The sequence below is a fragment of the Exophiala spinifera genome (assembly GCF_000836115.1).
Source record: "Exophiala spinifera strain CBS 89968 unplaced genomic scaffold supercont1.1, whole genome shotgun sequence".
Classification (NCBI taxonomy): Eukaryota; Fungi; Ascomycota; class Eurotiomycetes; order Chaetothyriales; family Herpotrichiellaceae; genus Exophiala; species Exophiala spinifera.
Window position 1 is genome coordinate 4,895,561 of NW_015622513.1, and position 19,604 is coordinate 4,915,164.

The following is a 19,604-nucleotide window of genomic DNA, read 5'->3' on the forward strand; positions in this document are numbered from 1 at the left end:
GATGAGAAAGAATTCTCTACTTCTTTGCCGCTGCAACAACCTCCTCGTCTGGCTTCAAAATATCGGGGACAGGTCCCACGGGCGTGATGGAGAATTGGTTGATCTGCTTATGGCTCTTTGTGTAGTGCTTCTTGATGTGCTCAAACTGGGTCGTCTCGCCAAAGGCAGGGACGTCCCAGTACAGGTTTCTCAACCACTTGTGCAGGTTGGGGTAGCCGGAGCGGATGTCCCTGATGTTACACTTGAAGTGCTGCACGTAGACGGGGTCGAAGCGGACGATGGTGGTGTACAGCCTCACGTCGGCCTCTGTGATTGCGTCGCCAAAGTAGAACGGGCCCTTTGAGCTCGCCAGGTCGGCCTCGGCGCGGTCGAGCGACTTGAACAGCTGCACCACGTTCTTCTCGTACGCCTCCTGGGTGGTCGCGAAGCCGGACTTGTACACGCCGTTGTTGATGTCGTCGTACGTCCAGGCGTTGGTCTCCTCGATCTTGGCCGCCAGCGCGGCCGGGTACAGGTCGACGTTGGGCGCCTTGAACTCGGCCGGCAGGAGGTCGTCGAACTCGGTGTACAGCATGCGGATGATCTCGGACGACTCGTTGGACACGATCGTCTGCTTCTTCTTGTCCCACAGCGCCGGCACGGTGAAGCGCGCGGCGTAGTCCTTGTTCGCGGCGAAGTAGAGGTCGCGGAGGTGCGTGAATTCCGGGTGGAGCGGGTCCGGCGTGGTGTTGGCTCCAGGGAGATTCTCGTCGGCAGTAGCAAAACGCCAGCCTTTTAAGGGGGGGAAATTCGCGTTAATAGGGTGGTACAATGACAACTCGGTACAAAAATCGAGAAAAAGAGAAAGATGCCTTCCCCCCCCCGGCTTCAAGGTCCTGGCAGAGAAAACGAAAAACATGGCCACCAAAGATGCAAAACGACGGAATCAGGGGATCAAACATACCTTTCTCGCCCATGTGCCAATGCACGCTGGTGAAGCCTATGATGTCTTCAAGACCTTTGAGTTTGCGCACGATGAGTGTCCTATGAGCTGAGAACCCAATATCGCGCGTTAGCATCCAACCGGACAGAGTTCGGATCGAGGTTCCAAGGACGGAAAATGGAATGAAGGGGAGCGTGGTTGAACAAAAGGGAACTTAAAAAAAAGCTGCAAGTTTCATTCATACCCCAAGGACAAGCATAAGAGACATATAAGTGATACCTCCCCTTCTCGGCCGGGAACTCGGAGTTGGGATCTTTGGATATCCAGCTCCGGAAGGACGATTGCTGCCGCTTGAATTCTCCAGACTTGTCGCCTGGCTTGACCCAGTCTGTAATCGTGGCTTTTGCGTCCTGCGTGGAATGGTTCAGCCAGAGGACAGCAACGGCAGAAAGCAAAAGGACGCCGATAGATACAAGGGAAGTGGAGCTGCGTACCGACATGGTTGAGAATTGTCTCGCTGGTCTAGCTAGTAGCAGTGGTGTCGTAGTACTTGTGGTAGTCGCCGCAGCAGGAGAGTTGACGAGGTGGTGTACTTGTTGACGGAGACGTGCAATGATATTGGACATGGGATGTTCCCCTTCGACGATTCCTCGAGGTTTGAAGCAGGTCTGCTGTGTATCAATACAGCCAGTCCAGGCCCCGTCTTTTATGTCGTTGTCGCAGCCAGCGAAAAACCACAGTGCGGAAGCGATGCCGATGACGAGGGGCGCTCCAATAATCAATAATCAAACAACGGTGGGGCGAACGATGTAGAGATCATGAAGAATCGATCGTTCAATCATGACGAAATCCGGCATCGCTAACTGCATCCTAATGCGCGGGTGACTAAGCCTGCCATAATGACTAAAGATGCAGTAATACACACTAGCCTATCTGGCTGTCCGAGGGCCAAAATAAATATCCTATTACGTTTCAAGGTCGGGAGCTTCGTGTTGGATGAATACCTATCTTATGCTCTATGACTTTGTGTTGAAACCATTGATACAGAGTCGGGAGAACAAGCCCGTGGAAACCGCTATCCATCTCTCAGTCTTGTTACACTCACTCCATGCTCCAACTCCAATTCACAACCTGAAAAGTGGCTTCTATCTACGTCTCCTATTTCGCTGTTCCTTCGCAGCTAATGTCTGTACTTGACCATGACATACGGGACCTCTACATCCTCCTCGCTGGTATCCTCTGCCGTGATCTCGAAAATGATGTTCTTCTGGTGGTCCGGGATGGGCTTCTTGCTGATGGTCTCCAGTAATTTGCTCATCTTCAATGGCAGACGATCCTTGGTCTTGTTCGGGGGGTAGAAGCTCGCATACAGCAAGCTCACACCAGAACTGACCATGGTGACGCTCAGCCCCAGAGAATCAAAGTGCGCCAGGAATTCAGTCAAAGTAATGTCCTCAATCTCGAAGCGGTCCCATAGCTTGTCAATCGTGACTTCGCCATCTTTGCCCTGGTATTTGCCCTTCGGGCTCGCAATAGGCTCACTGAAACCGAAGAACGGCAATGCAAGATTGACAAATCCATTCTTGTACTGCTCAATATCCGTCTTTCCGTCGATGATCTTGTACAGCTCGAGGACGACAAGTCCTGTGACCAGAGCCGTCGTTGTGGCGATGGCGGGGATGATTTTCCCTGCAATAAACTTGGTCTTGTGGCGATCAGCAACTGGAATGCTGTAGTTCATGGCCCGAAGGTTGCTAGCGGCTGTGATGAAATCGATATGGTGGTTTGTATCATCATCTTTCTCGAACTCCACAACATTGAGCCGGAAGGTTGGGATGATTGCAGGGGACGGTAGCTCAGCAATAATCTTGTTGAGTTCTTCGGCGTCATCAGCAAAACTTGGCTGATTGGCATTTGGATCAGGTTCTTTCTCGTCCGCCTGGATCTTGACATTTGCATCGGGCTTGAACTCCGGAACGATCATGCTACTAAGGACCTTGACATAGTCTTCATGTGAGATCTTTGGTACCTCGATCCCATAGTTGTAAGCATGGAGAGCGGCAGCGGCCACAACGAAGCCCATGTGTGTTGTGTCGTAGGGGTCGAACTCTAGAGGAGTAGGAGCACGTTTCGGGCCAGACCAGAAATCAGCGCCTGTCGATGTCTTAGAGTCTTTGGGGAAATTGTACAACAGCTGTGCAATTGCATTGTGGTATTCCTTCTGGAACTTCATCCGGGCCCATACGATGCAGTCGTTGAAGTCGCTTGGCTTTTCGGTAACTAAGTAGTCACGGAGACTCTCCAGAATCATTTTTTCGTTGCCTTGTTGCTTCAACGTGGTTTCGATGTAGTCTGGTTGCGTGATGTACAAGTTCACAGTTTCTGGCGGTCCCACAAAGTATGACTGAAACAAGTCTCGAGCCCAGGCGATGGTGTGCTCGATCTTGTTGGGGAAGCTTCGAAGCGTACACATTGGGAACGATTGCTCTGGAGGATCTTGAGAACTTGAGTAAGACTCGGTAAGGCGGGGCAGGATGACCTGCGTGTTGCCCTTCGTTCCTAGAGTACCACTTTCAAGTAGAGGCTTCATGAAAAAGACACAGCGACGATCGACATATGTGCGAGCCTCAACATTGTCCAGAGCATTGGTGACAATATCAAGTTCATTCCAGAATTGTTCGTTGAAGATGTCTTCACTGTCCGGTCCAATTCTATCGGTCATGTGAGTAATCTTTCCTTTGAGGTCGGGGTTCATGGCTTGGACCGCAGCAGCTGCACATTCGCTCTTCTGTCTTCCAACATCTTTGGGTCGGAAGAGGAATTGACGATTGAGATTGCTCTTTTCGATCGAATCATTGTCGGTGACTGTGATATGGCCCTTAGGACCAGTTCCGAGACCGATCATAGCGTAGTTCTTCAACATCTCACAACCAATGGCGCCAGCGCCAACCAGGAAGTTTCTGACGTTCGAGATCTTTTCTTGATATTCTTTGCCGAAGACAGCAATTTGACCATCGTACCGTGATCCCAGAGGTTTGCACAGCTCTTCGCTGCGTCCTACTGAAGTAGGAAGGGATTCGAGAGAATCAAAAAAGAGCCACTGCTTGACGGGAGTAAATTTGCCGGAAACTGCCTTGAGAACTTCTTGTGCTGTAAGGCCTCCAAAAAAAGCCGCCATAGAGCTTATGTCGCCCTGTGCTTGATAACTGAGCTCTGTGATTAGCTTATCGCTGATTTCGATTTCTTCGGCGCTGTCCTTTGCAAGTTTCTTCGTCAATTCCAGCACCTCCTTTGCGTCCTCATCATTGTGTGGTCTTGGAAGTGCCCCCTTGTGATTTTCAGCAAAGGCGTGCAGAGCTTGGATACCAACATGAAGCTGCGCAGGACGATCGAACTTGGCATAATCAGAGATCAATACTTCGGGCTTCTTAAGCTGATCAGAAAGTGATTCGAATTGAAGCACTTTTGGCATCTTGACCTGAGCGAAAAGACCACCTCCTTCGTATTTGCCTAAACCAGAGATGTCTCCAATTGAGAAGGAGTATGGACCCTTCACCGTGATTTTGCGGGGAGCGGCGCCGTTCAGACCTTCCAGACCTTTGACCTCAGCGAACTCGACGTAGTCACCGTCTTCCAAGCCGTGACGAGTTTCATCAAGGGCAGAAACTAGGCCAGTCTCATCAATATCTGCGATGATACCACTGATTGGGTTCTCGCCTGTGACATCTCCCACGGTGAAGTCCTTTCCAAAGTCGTTGAAAATGTAGCCGAACAAACCGAAGGTATCTGCTACGGTCAGGTAGATTCCGTTTTTGTGGCAGAAGTCTCCAATAGCCAGTTGATCTTTGAGAGACGTGGTTGTCAGCACGATGGCTTGATACTTCTTGAGTTGTTCAAGATCGTCGGTCAAGGACTGCGATTGGTGAACGGAGACAGGAGTGTAGGAGTTCAGTTCTGCAACCCGCGGAGCAGTAACCTCGGCGCGAGGTTTGCCAACATCTTCCGTACGCAAGAAAAATTGTGAAGATAGGTCCGCAATCGCTACCGGCTTAGGGTCGAAGAGTGTAAGCGACTTGACGCCAGCAAGTGCAATGTTCTTTGCAATTTCAACACCCAGACCTTTCAGGCCAACAATGAGAACATTGGAAGAGCCCATGCGTTTCATAGCCTCATGTCCTAGCACGTAAAGTTGCCTGCTGTATAGCGATTCGTCAATTTCGCCTGACTGGAGCTGCTGAATGGCAGCCCCAGGATTGTCGACTTCCATTACAGTGTCTGTCATGATCTTTTTCTCTGGCCGGGAGAGATCTTCTGTAGAAGCCTTTCTCTTGCTACCGGCCTTTGTATTTATCGGGATTTCGGCGTGAGGAGTAATGGTGACAGTGGCCTTGCCTCAAGCAAGACCCAGGCTGCGGAAGGATTGATCCGAAGAGCAATGGGCGCTTCGGATGAGGACGAGATTGTATGAAGGAAGAGCGTCGTTGGGGAGGTGATGTGATCGTAGGGAAGGAATGACAGAACGAAAAGCTTTGAGCAAACGCTGATTAGAAAGGCAGAGTGCAGGCAAACAGTTTGTAAGATGGTGTCTTAGTCAAGAAGATTCGCGAAGTCAACCAAGTCAGTCCCCGCTGGAGTGCTGTGTCTGTGCCTGCGCCTGCGCCTGCCACCTTGCGAGTGACTTTATTCCGTGGCTGATTAGCTTAACTAAGCTATCGGTGATGCAATAAGGCGGCAGCACTGCTCGGCAGACTTGCCGCGAAGACAACACAACAAGAGAGATGCCACTAGGCCATTTCCAGCGTTTCGATAATGAAGTACTTACTCCGTCGCGCTTGAGCAAGGTCAGCAGTGCGAACGAAGTAATTAGACAAGGCATCCTCCCAGTGTTCAGCCTTTCGGATTGCTCTCTCTCCATGTATTAGAACGGATATGTCCCTTCAGCAAGGTAGGTCGGGGAGTCACCCTTCATGTCGCCCAGCACGCGCACCTGTCTGCTCAGTTGCACGCGTTGACCGCCCCAGGTTGAATATCCCACTATGGTCTCTCAACCTCTCCATGTGTCGCTTCGAACTCATCGGCCGAATAGTACTCTGGTGCCAATCGCAATCCGACCTTGAACATTCTTTTGACGTTGCCCACGACCCTCCTCCTCGTCTTCGCCTCCACCCAGCCGCAGGAAATCGTCCAAGATGTTACATGAAATCATCCTGTCATTATCGGGCGTCCGATCGCCTGTCTGGACCCAGGCAGGTCAATCGGAGCATGAGGAGGGACATGATCTGAACCAATATATGTCACCGCCAGAACATCAGATGCTTCAAACCCTTGCTCACCTACATGAACTACACGTTCAGATCAAGAGTGCCACTGCACGAGTCTCGAGGAAGCACCACTCAATGGTTTGTCGAGCTGTAAGCTCCTCGATGGCTGAGCTTCACCTTGGAAAGTTCGTGGATACTATTCTGAGGGTCGAAGCCTCTATACTCAAAAAGGACGCTGGCTACGTTGGGGCCTATGACATAGTGCCTCTTAGCACATTGGTATCGGAATTTGCACCCTGGACGCGACGCATGGAGTGGATGTGGTCATTAGCCCGGCAACTGGACCCCGGAGACAACGAGGTGGTGGGAAAACAGTCTAGCGCTGCAGGTATTCTGGATCTTCTGGAAAAAGAAACCCATACTGGCTATTCGGATATTGAAGAGATGGCCATTGAACTTCTGACAGTGGCTCAGAAAGCCTGGGTAAGGGCTGCTTCATTCTGGATACTATATGGAAAGCTTCCAACCGCTGGTGCTGATGACTTCTGCATCAGAGAGAATCCACAATCTCTGTCAGCAATGGACTCTTTCATGGTCGACAACTCACTAGTCCCAAAGTTACTCAGCCCTACTGGTGCTAATGCACTATTGTCTATTGGGAGTGCTTTGCATCAGCTACGTTCTGGTGCAGCATCTGCGGCGAATACTATCAAAGGCTCTGAAGACCCGGCTATGAGTTTACTAGCAATTCATCTACGGCAGCTCGAATCACTTCGATATCCACTAACTTTGTCACGACTGGAAGGTGTATTGCTTTCGATCAATCAATCCATCTCAGAAAACGCTCTTGTCGAAATTCTTCCTCGGACACGGGTTTTGCAGTTACTCCGAGTAACTTTGGACTATCTTCTCCTTGGTCATGGAGAATTTGCTGTATTAATGGTCGCTCATGCCGACGCTCGCATCATGAATCGTCAGCAGAACCAAAGCTTGACCCGGCCTGTTAGGAGAGTCGGTCGATTCGACGATGTGGCGATCAAGGATGCGGAAATCAATTCAATTTTGTCGAAGGTAATGGCTGAGCTAGCAGCCTTACACACAGACGAAGATCCCGACGACGACGTCTTCGATTTTGCTAGAAAGATTCTGTCCTTGAAGCCTGTCGATTCACTCGCACAACCATTGATGGTCTCAACTTTATTGCCAACGCCTACGCTTCTGACTACGACCATTCCTTCATCTTCACCTCTGCACATGTTTCTTTCCGCACAGGATATAACAACCTATGGCTTCCTAAACGCCAACCTACTTTCAATCCGTAGAGCAGGTCTACACCTCTCTGGCCTTTGGAAGTTAACTGCACAACGTCGCTCGTTCCCCACACCATTGGGGCCCCCGAGAAGTGCGACATCTGCAGGGCAAATGTTGCTCTCACTCCGAAGAGCGCGGGATGGGCATAGAACAAGGAGGACAAGGAGGCATTGGACATGTGCGAGTAGTGCCCTTTTTATGGTTAATGAGCTTGAGAGCTATCTACAGGGTGAGGTTATCCAGAGCAGCTGGGTCCAGTTTCAGTCTTGGTTGGGTGGTGATGATCGACTTGCGTCTGCATCGACAAGATCATCCCGACCTACTACGGCCTCATCGACTGGCCAATCGAGACTTACAGACAACACTTTCGGAGCGTCGTATTCGCATGCGAAGTCATCACCAAGTGATCCTCGAGTGCTAGCCGCAGCTCACAGAGCATATCTGCAGGCTCTCAAATCAGCACTTTTTTTTGACAATGAGACCTTTATTGATGCTTTGAAGACGTTCCTTGGCCAGATTGATCACTTCATAGCACTGTTCTCTCGCCTCCAAGAAGTCTGGGACGGCCTTGACTTGCAGGAAGATGATGGCGTGGTAGATGACCTCTCAAATTATGTGCAGGACGAACAAGAGGTCCTGGCAGAGATGGATCGAACAAGCACGGCCATTAATGCCTGCATTGCTGGCTTAATAGACAAGGTCCGTGAGGTCGAGAAAGAAGAGCGGAGTGGGACGAATTCGTCACTTGGAGGATTGAGTTTTGAGGATGCGAATCCAACCACTTTTGTGCCATGGCCAGCCAGAACCGTCAACAGATTGGTTATGAAACTTGACAGTTTAGCAGCACGACGTGATGACGACAAGAATGATAACGAGATCATTGATGATTATGATGATGAGTAACAGCTCTGTGCAATGGCTCAAGAAGAGAACCCTCACAGAAGTATATCCGAGGTATAGAACATTCACGTGGGACCAATATGGGATACCCGGGGGGTTTAAGTAGTACATGTCCACACAAGTTGACAGTCAAGACAAGCACTCTGAAAAAAACCAATACAACTCTCATCCTTTGGGCTTGTATTGTTGATGCTACAAAGCCAAATAACAGTACGCTTACCCTGTGAAAACTGTTAGTCATTTTCCACTTGGAGATGTAGCCATCACGATCGAGGTGGAGAGATCAAACGTGAAGAATGGCGATCAGACAAGCCGAAGACCTCATCCCCTTCCCCGCCAGGAAGACGCGCCAACCACGACCTCATAACGAGATCGCAGAAAGCACAGTCGACACAGGGCGGCGAGAACAAAGCCCTTCTGCCCCTTCCAACCAACCTCTGTGTCCGGCCAAGCTTCTCCACAACCTATCATCCACTGTGCCTCTGCCTCGAAGGGCTCTGACGAGCCGGTTCCAGGGTGAGAAGCACAGGTCCGGTATCAGGGAGAGTGGATGGAACGTCGAGATGTGATTTTCAGGGGGTTCGAGGCACGTTAGAAAGGTGTCGCCCATGAGGGTGAACTCGGAGAATGGATAGACTTGGTGTCATCATCTAGAAAGTGCGGTGACGGCGGAAAGGGGCAAGGGGAATGGGGAAAATGAGGAAAATTGGCTCACTTTTTGGGTGTTCGCCAGAAAACTAACAATTGCTTGTGATCGAGAGAGAAAACATATCTACTACGCTGCGAGCAATTGAATTAACTGATGAGATAGTGTCAGCAATCGAAAATCCCCAGAATCGAACAGTTTGGAGGGTTGCACGACAGAAAATAGATCAGACAATTGGTAAGCTTGGTAATGATTTCTTCAACTTGTATTCAGAAGCAGAACTGATTGAGAAAAAACCTTTAATCATCATGGAAGAGGTTCTCACGAGAGTGAGTGTGCTTGAAAATGGGGAGATGACTTACCGAGCTTGAAGCTTGTTTGGGGCAAAGATATCGAGGCTGGCACTACGTCTGGATTCTCACGTCAGTTCGTCTGATGCAAGATACGTCGGTGTTGAATCAAGAAAGATAGTGAGAGATGTAAGTCAGATGGTAGTGCATGTTAAGTTCATGGCTCATAGGTTATCGCCGGAACTGATGTATGATAAATTTCATCAAGGAATTTGCCGCGGTGCGTTAAAGACGGAAGAAGAGAACATACCCCGTGCACTAGAAGAAAACCATCATGAAGAAGCGAGAAGCTCAACATCATTGTTGTCTAGCCTCGAAGTTGGTGACATGTTCATGCTCGTGGTTGAGAGGTGGAAGTCCATCAACAAAACAATTAAAATTTATTAATGCGTATATCGCGATGAGCTTCACAGTGCTCCACCGTAGTGTACAACTCTTGGCTTTATATCACGTGTTGGCCTTTCCTAGAAATGCTGACTAACGATGTTGCCTCCAGCCTTTGTTGCGTCTCCTGAAGTCAAACACAGAAGTAGCTGGATACTCATGACTGATGCACTGTCAATTAGGGCACCTTGAAATCTTCACTATCCTCAGACTGTTCTACCTTTCGTCCAGCATACCGTCCCATGGCCAATGTACTCACAGTGTACCCGTACTGGGGATTATTTTCGTGTTAACGTCATGATGGCATCGCGGTATTATGGTCCAAGTCAATGAGCTCATCTTCGCGCTCTGCCCACTATTTAATCCGCAACCGGATCTGCTCAGTGTATTCTTCTGCTTAACATTATGAATCGTGCTCTGTTATCTCGCAGTGTGTCGCCTTTGATCAAATCGTTTGTCCCTAAGCACCAACCTACCCAGATCTTTCGCAAAATGTCAGGCCCCCAGACATCGCACCTTCCGAACGAGGATTTGCAAGCTAGCAAGTTGTTCGACGTCACTCATGTTGTCGCTGTGGTCACAGGTGGTGGAACCGGAATTGGTATCTGCTCCACCCAGTGAAGGACCATGCTCGGGACACATCGAGCACGGTAAAGGGCAAGTGACTGACGAATTCCAGGACTCATGATTACACAGGCTTTGCAGACGAACGGTGCCAAGGTCTACATCACAGGTCGCCGAGAGGAAGCTCTCGATGCTGTTGTTAAACAGTACAGCAAGGGTCCAGGAAGCATCCACGCCTTGCCAGGAGACATCACCAAGAAGGAAGAATGTATCCGACTAGCCGAGGAGGTGGGCAAGAAGGAATCCAAGGGTATCCATTTACTCGTCAACAATGCGGGTATCGCTAGAGACGATCATACCAAGTTCTCCAAGAACGGGCAACCGGACATGAAATCGGCAGCAAGCATTTCGCGGCACATGCTCAGATCAGAAGTCTCTGACTGGCAGGACACTTTCGAGACGAACATCACAGCCCAATTCTTCATGTCTGCCGCGTTCTTGCCACTGTTGGCCAAAGGACGGGATGTCACACCCGGCTATACCTCGAGCATCGTCAACATCACCTCCATCAGCGGTCTGATGAAGGGGTCAAGCAGTGGACAATTCGCTTACGCAACGAGTAAAGCTGGCTTTGTGCATCTGACGCGCATGTTGGCCACGACGCTTGCGGAAACGGGCGTTCGTGTCAACCAGATTGCACCTGGCGTCTTCCCCAGCGAGATGACAACTGGTGAAAGCGACGAGACGCAGAAGAGCGAGCTGACTTCGAAGATGAGTAACCCGGCCGGTAAGTTTCCTCTGAAATATGTCCTTGTTCGGGGTGAAAGGCGCAATCAACTGATGATGTATCATGGCAGGACGTGGAGGCGGAGACGCCGATATGGCTGCAACGATCTTGTACCTGGTTGGCAAGGGTGGTTTGTTCCTGAATAATCAACTCATTCATCCCGAGGGCGGGCAGTTGTTGGTTGCACCGGCTGCTATTTGAAAAGGTGAGGCTCATATCTGGTCAGGGAGGATGTCATGAGATCGCAGCGAGGATCAAGCCGCCGTACGTGTACAGAGAGTCTTAGAAAAGAGTCATTCAAGAACCCATTCAGGGAATGGTTGTCGGGAAAGTATCAGATTAATGTTAAAGATGATCGAGACCATAGCATCCCTCAGAAACAGCCTCATGAAGCCTTCTACCGAAACAGTATTGTCGGGTATAGGAGATAGTAGCGTGTACATCGTCCTCGTATGCCTAGTCGTGCTGAATCAATGAGCGATACGGAGTAGGGAGCAGACGTCTCCCTGGCTCACCACAGGGTCGCGCGCCGGATCATTTACTCCGCAGTAGCAAATAGTACGGTTGTCCATCTATTCCGCACCTGGTCAGCACATTTAGTCGACCTGGCGAGGCTGACCAATGACGTCTGAACAAAGGTTTGGCCGCAAAAAGATCAAAAGTGCACGAGGCTCAACTGTATAGCGCACGCGCCCAAATCCCAGAGGTTGCGAAGCTTTGATGGGGTCGCCTGCTCGTTTACTGTGCCAACTGAGGTCCGATGTCTGACAGACGGCGCGTCAATGGCCCTGCCGGCACGACCAGCCCTCCGGTCTTTGTGGCTTCGAGCCAAACTGTCGAGGCAGAGAAGAAACGACTACGAGCGCACAATGAACTGCGGAAGATATGTACGCAAACCCCCTTGCGCAGAAGAGAGGAATACCAATACTGACATGAATGGGTATAGTCTTACAGACTGGAGTCGTCCCTTCTGCCAGCGGGTCGGCATACCTTGAACTCGAAAGCCAGCCTGTGAAGCCAACGCTTGTGTCTTTGTCCTCTACAATCAAACTGTCTTGCTCGGTCCAAGGACCTAAGCCTCTACCGAGAACCGCATCCTTTTCGCCCAATCTGCAACTGAGTGCGTCGGTCAAGTTTGCGCCGTTTGCAACACGGAACAGACGAGGATATGTTCGTGATTCTACGGAGAAAGACCTGGGGTTGCATTTGCAGAACGCTTTGAAGGGTGTCGTCATCCCCGACAGATGGCCGAAGAGCTCCCTCGATATCGCAGTCACTGTTCTAGAGGGTGAAGACGACCAAGAGACAGGAGACCGGATTTCGGGACTGGGACTCTACAACATGCTGGCTGGGTGTATCAACGTCGCCATGGCGGCCCTTGCAGATGCACGTGTCGATTGCCTGGACCTCCTGGCAGCTGGAGTCGGTGCTATCGTGTCTGGTGCAGATGGGAAGCCGGTCAAGGTGCTTGATCCTGCTGCTATCGAACACAAGAAGGTGGTGTCAAGTTGCCTGGTGGGATATCTGCCTACACGGGACGAGATCGTCGAACTATGGTGCAGCGATTCAGGGTCATCTCAAGGAAAAGAGGACGCGGGCTTCGAAGAGCTGGTCGATAGCGCGGTTGCAGCTGCTCGTGGTGCTCAAACGGTCCTGAAGGAAGTGCTACTAGAGTCCATGATGCGCAACCAGGTCACGACTAAGAAGTTGACTGGACAGACTGCGAAAGATGTCGAGATGACGGGGTGAAGGGATGAATATCGAGGCTCTTCGGTGTCAGCGCTGTGGCTGTCAAGACGTTATCGGCAACATCGGCATACCTCAAGGCTCTTCCGTTGACTCGGAGACGAAATGCACATCGTTGGGTTTCTGGTCATCATCAGCTGTTAAACGTAAAACACCACTCAAGGCTCCCCCATTCCCAAAACGAGTCTAGGCGCCTCTTTAGGACGGGGATCCACCACCCGGCCATACCAGATAGTGTCTTATACGTCTCAGCAAAGCCTCCGCTGTATCGCCTTCGGCTTGCAACTTTGCACCGGTGTCAAAAGTCGGCCAAATTACAGCGACTACAATGGTGGAAGGGGGAGGGCGGCGTTGAGACACTGAAGTATGTGGAGGGAAGTCTTTTTATTGACTCATATGGAGTCTCTTCAAACTCTAACATTCTTCTCCTCCCAGACGACGACGTCTGTCCTTACCACCGTTTCACCCCCATGGTGTCGGAGGCGTGAGCCAAACCGTCATCACAAGAGGATGAAACGGTGGCAAGGACAGACGACGTCGGCATATATGGTGCACAATTTGTTGCACCAGCAGTCGTCCCAGCAGATGCACATCTTGTGCATCATGTACTCCCCGAGGCTCATCTTGCCTGTGTAATAGCGATGGTGACCAACAGACACGCCCTCAAGACGCGCTGCGGCGCACTCGCGGCAAGCCTGGCGGCGCAGGGCCTCCTCCGCAGCAGAGCGCTCCATCTCCAATGCGTTGTCGGTTTCATAGTCGGCATGACTGAAGGCGACCTTGCGGACGCGGACCGACTTGAGACGTTCTTGGTCGTAGTCTTTGTGCTCAATAGGGTCGACCCAGAAGTTGATATGAGTAAATTCACCATTGGGGTGGTCTGGGTTGCCAAAGGTCTGGGTCTCGGGTGACGTGGCTTGAGCAGCTATGAGCAGAATTAGCAATGTAATTGGAATGGCAGACTTGAAAACTTACCACGACGATTGATATGTCCGACCTCGTAGCTTTCAAACTGACCAGGCCAGCCTCGAGGACGGAGAAATTCATTCTGGTAAGGAGAGTCTGGATCGACAGTGCCTGGACCGATGATTGGAAGCAATGGAACCATAGTTTGGCCAACAGGAACTTGAGCTGGAGCCATAGTGTGGATAGAAGGAAGTCGAGCAGGACCCATAGCTTGGACAGTAGGTCGAGCAGGAGCCAAAGTTTGGTCAATAGGAACTGGAGCTGGAGCCATAGTGTGGATAGAAGGAAGTCGAGCTGGAACCGGAGCCAAAGGCGGAAGAAGATCCAAAGAAGCTGTTGTTGGACTCAGCACGACCTCCATCGCGTCTTGTCGGTCATCACGGAGCTGCTTGAATGGGACAGGGCTGCATGCGAAGACTATGGCCAACGTCAGTAAGAGATGTTCGAATACACACCATAAACGCACCATTTGAGTCAGAGAAACCAATGAAGGACTTCGTCTCAATCGGCGAGGGTGCTTTGCGTTTCAAACGTTCGGTTTGGACGAAGTAGATCTCGAAGCTATCCACATTCGAAACCACATACTTGGCGGGGTTGTGTGAACCATACAGGTCAGCTGAATTGGTGAGGAATGCATGATCTGCCGAACGAAGCTTGGGTTTGGTTGATTCTGGTGAGAGGACTGCTCGCTTCTTCGGAATAGACTGCTCATTCAGCGGATCGACCAGGCCGTGGAGGGCATAGTTCGGGAGCTGTTCCGAATCTCTCAAGTTTCTCAGAGATGGATAGGTGGGAGCTTGTGATTGGAAGTCACCATTGAAAGGTTGGACATGGGATTGTTCTAAGCCATGGTCAGGGTTTGAAACAAAGCTGTGGTGTGTAGAGTTTACCATAGACAGTCTTGACAAGGTCTCGGGCGTCAGCATCAGCATCAGCCCAAAGGATCTCACCATACTGGCTGGCTACACGCGACAGGTCGACGGATGGTTGATTCGGTGTAGGTGGAAGTGGTTTGTTCAGGTAGTCCTCGAGCGGCAATGGCTTGTTGAGATATTCCTCGAGGGTTGTGAACTTTGCCAGCTTGATGTTCTTCTCGACGCAGTGCTTCTCATGAATGGTATGCAAGGCAGATTGGGACGACGAGCCACATCTCTCCTCACCAGAGCACTTGTGGTCCATAGGGAAGTTCGTGTTGAGTGTCACTGACATTTCCAATTCGGGGTTTGCACTGCAGGTGTAGGTGCCAGGACCGGCCGCCTTAGAGCAAGCCATTTGGGGCGAGCAAGGCAAAACCAGGCGGATGAAGAGGAGAAGTCTCAAAGGAATACCAACCTGGCAAGACCAATGACGTTGTTCCGATCTTCCAAGCAAGACTTCGATAGAGAGAAAGTATTGGATTGGGGATGGGAAGATGAACAAGAGACGAGAGGATTTGAGGGAAGAAGAAGAGTTGGAAGCCACCCTTTCATGAGAACCATTTCTGCATTGAAGTTCTGTTCCATATTGAGGTTTTCTGCCGCTTGTTCATCTCGAAAATTCTGCGAATGAATGGCATTCACGGCGGGAGGGACAATAGCAGTGCAGAGATTTTTGTAGACGGGGGCGGACAATAGAAAATTCGAGAGAAGTGAAGCAAAGGAGATTGTGGGCGGTGTGAGGGATTCTCTGAATTTTCAGATGAACTGTACATTCACTGTTGGCAAGCAGCAGGACAGGAGGTGTTGACCGGTATCAGCAGCCAGATAGCCTCCATATCCGAGTCCATGACCTCCACGTCCAGATTCGGTATACGTACCAGTCGAGCTTGACCTCCGGAGGCACAGAACATGTCTGTAATCCATACTGGAAGACCTATCGGATAGCAACAAGGACAATGACAAGAAGACTCTCGACCTCACTCACAGTTCAGTGCCAACGAAAGCATGTAGTCTGGTGTTGCTTTCGCCAAGCTCGGCCACGATGTTGCTCCAGATTTTAACCCTCTCAATCTGCCTGAAGGGACACGCCTAAGCCCATCGGCGTGTCGAACAATTCCGGATAACGAGATACCCGATCTTGGATTCTAAGAACTCTGTTTGAATACGCTGAGAATAGACGGTTCTGGCATGCAGTGTTTCAGGAGAAGCCGACACGTCGTTAGGAGGACGTCAGCACTTCTCATTGAGGAAGGTTAAGCGCACACTGGAGGATGGAGGAGATGGAGGGCAAGTAAAGCGGAGGCCTGGAAGCGCCCGACTTGGAAAGCCCAGAGAGCCCCTAGCGAAGCCTGATCGTCGCCCTCCCAGTTACCTGGAGGCTGTGGCCCAGCAAGACCCAGCAAGACCCAGCGACGTGTCAGAACAGGGGGCTCGTTCCCTATCCCATCCTTTCACGGAACTCTTGACTAGAAATCTGGCCCAAGTTTTCGAAGCCATCTCTTGATTCTTGCAATATATCTAATTTGTTTCTGTTCTTCCTCTTTTTCCTCTCGAATCTTGGAGCTCCGTTCTGTCCCGTCTTCAATTGACGTCTCACTGTCTAGCTCACCCGAGTTGTTTGCCAGAAATGTTAGCTGAGCGATAGAACCACTGCCCAAAACGTCTGCCCGCACTTCTCCTCGGGCAACATGGCTGGCCACGAACCTTCTGTTCAAGATTCCGTATCAAAATGGACAACGCGATTACTGCATTATACGCTGGCCCTGGCATTCCTAACAGTCTCCTCTGTGAGCTCCGACAAGACCGCAGCTGACTACTATGTACAATCGCTGCCTGGACAGCCTGATGGACCGCTGCTGAAAATGCACGCTGGGTAGGTAACCCCGGAAATTAGTGAAACAAATGTCCTGACTTTATCCTAGGCACATTGAGATCACACCCGAACACAATGGACATCTTTTCTTCTGGCATTACGAGAACCGACACATTGCTGATCGACAGCGGACGGTCATCTGGCTCAATGGCGGTCCAGGGTGCAGCTCGATGGATGGTGCGATGATGGAGCTTGGTCCATACCGCGTGGAAGAAGGAGGAAAGTTGATATATAACGAAGGCTCGTGGGATGAGTTCGCGAATTTATTGTTTGTGGACAATCCAGTTGGTACAGGCTTCAGCTACGTCAACACGGACAGCTACCTACATGAATTGCAAGAGATGGCAGACCAATTCCTGGTGTTTATGGAAAAGTGGTTCGCCCTCTTTCCAGAGTATGAGAATGACGACCTGTACTTTGCCGGGGAGTCGTACGCCGGTCAGCATATACCGTATATTACACGGACGATTCTCGATCGCAACGCCAGAGCAGGCATTGAAGGGAAGCAGGAATGGAACATCAAGGGCCTTCTGATTGGCAACGGCTGGATTTCGCCAAAAGAACAATACTTATCGTATCTTCCCTTCGCGTATCAGGAGGGGCTCATACAAGGCGGCACAGAGGCAGCCAACAAGGTCGAGGCTTCACAGACAAAATGTCTCGCTGAATTGGGAAAGCCAGGTGGTTCTGAAAAGGTGGATGTCAATCAGTGTGAGACCGTTCTGTCCATGATACTCGACGTGACCAAGAAAGACGGGAAGTGCTACAACATGTACGACATCCGGCTACAAGACCACTGGCCGTCGTGTGGCATGGCATGGCCACCCGACTTGACGGAAGTGACACCTTATCTTCGGCGGCAAGATGTCATTGATGCTTTGCACATCAACCCAGACAAGCGGACAGGATGGACGGAATGCTCGGGCGCTGTTTCTTCTGCTTTCCGAGCCAGTCATTCGAAACCTAGTGTTGATTTCCTTCCAGGTATATTGGAGGCCGGTGTTCCTATCTTGCTTTTCAGCGGCGCGAAAGACATGATCTGCAACCACCTCGGCACAGAGGACATGATTGGCAATTTGCAATGGTCTGGAGGTACTGGATTCGAGCTGAGCCCCGGGGTTTGGGCGCCCAAGCGTGACTGGACCTTTGAGGAAGAGCCGGCAGGCTTTTATCAGGAAGCACGAAATCTGACGTATGTGCTCTTCTACAACGCCAGCCATATGGTGCCATTTGACTGGCCAAGGCGTAGTCGGGACATGCTCGATCGGTTCATGGGAGTGGACATCGCCAGCATTGGAGGCACACCAGCCGACAGTCGACTTGACGGGGAGAAAGCAGGGAGCGAAACAAGTGTGGGTGGTCATCCCAACAGCACCGCTGCGATCGAAGACGAAAAGAGCAGACTCAAGGAAGCGGAACTTAAGGCGTATTATCGCAGTGGAGAGGCTGCCCTTGTGATTGTACTGATTGCTGCGATCTTGTTTGGCTGGTGGGTGTGGCATTCGAGAAGGGTGCAATCACGAGGATATCTAAGTGTGCCGCTCATGAACGGTTCTTCTGTGAAAAGAAGAGACGTGGAAGCAGGAGATTTCGATGAAAATGAGCTGGACAATCTCCGCTCGAGTCGTCTACAGGCGAATCTAGACACGGAGCCATACGATCTCGCATCTGACAGCGACGACGACATCACAGCTCAACAAAGGGACAGCGCAAAAGAAACGCGCCACGGGTAAAGGACCGGGATAAGGCTAGAACAAAATGGAGTTGAATGACCTGGATGTTGTTAATATGATGATCATCGATATGATACGGAGCATTATACGAGGTACTAAAGAACGTATGGCTTAGCTTGATTCTTGACTAAAATCACCTACCTTGGTTCATGTGTCGCCTTCCATTTCCCATCTCGCCATGTTGCTGCTCTCCATCTCCGAAACTCATGGCCATCGCGATCGACACACGGTGGGTGACGGACAGAACGGCTGCGGTACACGAGTTCACCCTGTGTGATTGCGAACTGGTCCGATGTTGGCGTCAGGTGTCAAATGTGTCAATTCTGGATCTCCCCACCCACCCAGCGCATCTTTTCAGTTCCTTTTGGACTGCATCTACCAGGATTCACCACCCGCCACCACCGGCTGGCTGCGGTGATGCTCTTTCGCCGTCCTGTGCTTTCACCATGGCTTCGGATGCGACTCCCAGCGGAATCCCTTCAGCCTGTCCATGGCCGTTTTGTTCGTCTTTATCCGTGTATTAGCTACCCTGGAGCTACTTGTCAACCTTTTTGTTATTGCTACCGACGGGTTTTGTGCGAGACGGGCCCCTTTGAAAACGCAACTTGCCCACGCAAGGGTGATTGGGCCGTTCTGGTCATGATCTCAACGGCTGATCCGAACTCTTACGCTTTCAGCCTCCCTCTACTTCGGATTCCTGAAAGTCTTGGATCGCTCGCTCCACCATTTGATGGGCGCCACGCCTTCAGCTCGTTCGTTGGCTGCCGTTGCCGACATGCTTGAGACCCACGCCATCTGCGCATGCTGTCTTACTCTCGCATCTCCCGCAAGGAGCTGTACCGCACGTACATGTCACTTATCCCTTGTTGCCTCAGACTATTGCTGGGGTCATGTTAATGGCAGTACGAGATTTTTGGATGGCGGTGGTTACCTCGAAAGAGACACCACCCTCACCTCGCCCCTTCCTGACTTCGCCTTTACTTCACACTTTTCTTAAACCACCCTCTCCTCCATCATGAAGACTACTCACTCAGGCTTCAGTATTGTTGTTCTTATTCTACTTCAGCTATCCCTCTCCAGTGATTCCTGATATTGTTGTTCTGTTACAGGCCCCGCGGAATTCGGTTCTATCGCGCGGGTGTGAAATGAACCTCTTGAATGCATTGTGCTCGTCCAGATACAAAGTCTTCGCCACTCAAGTCGCTCTGACGTGAACGTCCCTCAGTCAAGACGAGGCTTCGAGC

The 19,604-nt window shown here is 50.9% G+C and overlaps 7 protein-coding genes across 7 annotated transcripts; 4 read left to right on the forward strand and 3 right to left on the reverse strand.

Annotated features, from left to right (window-relative positions):
- Positions 1-16: 16 nt before the first annotated feature.
- Positions 17-1,422, reverse strand: PV08_01817 (uncharacterized protein; the record flags this gene model as incomplete). Its single annotated transcript, XM_016376177.1, has 3 exons — positions 17-771; positions 944-1,030; positions 1,167-1,422. 3 exons carry the CDS (start codon positions 1,420-1,422, stop codon positions 17-19), a joined length of 1,098 nt encoding a protein of 365 aa, XP_016241453.1.
- Positions 1,423-2,102: 680 nt separating this feature from the next.
- Positions 2,103-5,204, reverse strand: PV08_01818 (uncharacterized protein; the record flags this gene model as incomplete). The annotated part of the gene is made up of 1 exon (XM_016376178.1): positions 2,103-5,204. The coding sequence occupies one exon, from the start codon at positions 5,202-5,204 to the stop codon at positions 2,103-2,105; it is 3,102 nt and encodes a 1,033-aa protein (XP_016241454.1).
- A 907-nt stretch (positions 5,205-6,111) lies between these two features.
- PV08_01819 (uncharacterized protein) lies at positions 6,112-8,397 on the forward strand (the record flags this gene model as incomplete). The annotated part of the gene is made up of 1 exon (XM_016376179.1): positions 6,112-8,397. The coding sequence occupies one exon, from the start codon at positions 6,112-6,114 to the stop codon at positions 8,395-8,397; it is 2,286 nt and encodes a 761-aa protein (XP_016241455.1).
- A 1,782-nt stretch (positions 8,398-10,179) lies between these two features.
- On the forward strand, positions 10,180-11,326 carry PV08_01820 (uncharacterized protein; the record flags this gene model as incomplete). The annotated part of the gene is made up of 3 exons (XM_016376180.1): positions 10,180-10,375; positions 10,454-11,125; positions 11,196-11,326. The coding sequence occupies 3 exons, from the start codon at positions 10,180-10,182 to the stop codon at positions 11,324-11,326; spliced, it is 999 nt and encodes a 332-aa protein (XP_016241456.1).
- A 559-nt stretch (positions 11,327-11,885) lies between these two features.
- Positions 11,886-12,874, forward strand: PV08_01821 (uncharacterized protein; the record flags this gene model as incomplete). Its single annotated transcript, XM_016376181.1, has 2 exons — positions 11,886-12,012; positions 12,072-12,874. The coding sequence occupies 2 exons, from the start codon at positions 11,886-11,888 to the stop codon at positions 12,872-12,874; spliced, it is 930 nt and encodes a 309-aa protein (XP_016241457.1).
- A 497-nt stretch (positions 12,875-13,371) lies between these two features.
- Positions 13,372-15,109, reverse strand: PV08_01822 (uncharacterized protein; the record flags this gene model as incomplete). Its single annotated transcript, XM_016376182.1, has 4 exons — positions 13,372-13,796; positions 13,847-14,254; positions 14,304-14,678; positions 14,728-15,109. 4 exons carry the CDS (start codon positions 15,107-15,109, stop codon positions 13,372-13,374), a joined length of 1,590 nt encoding a protein of 529 aa, XP_016241458.1.
- A 1,333-nt stretch (positions 15,110-16,442) lies between these two features.
- PV08_01823 (uncharacterized protein) lies at positions 16,443-18,360 on the forward strand (the record flags this gene model as incomplete). Its single annotated transcript, XM_016376183.1, has 2 exons — positions 16,443-16,627; positions 16,677-18,360. 2 exons carry the CDS (start codon positions 16,443-16,445, stop codon positions 18,358-18,360), a joined length of 1,869 nt encoding a protein of 622 aa, XP_016241459.1.
- Positions 18,361-19,604: the final 1,244 nt, after the last annotated feature.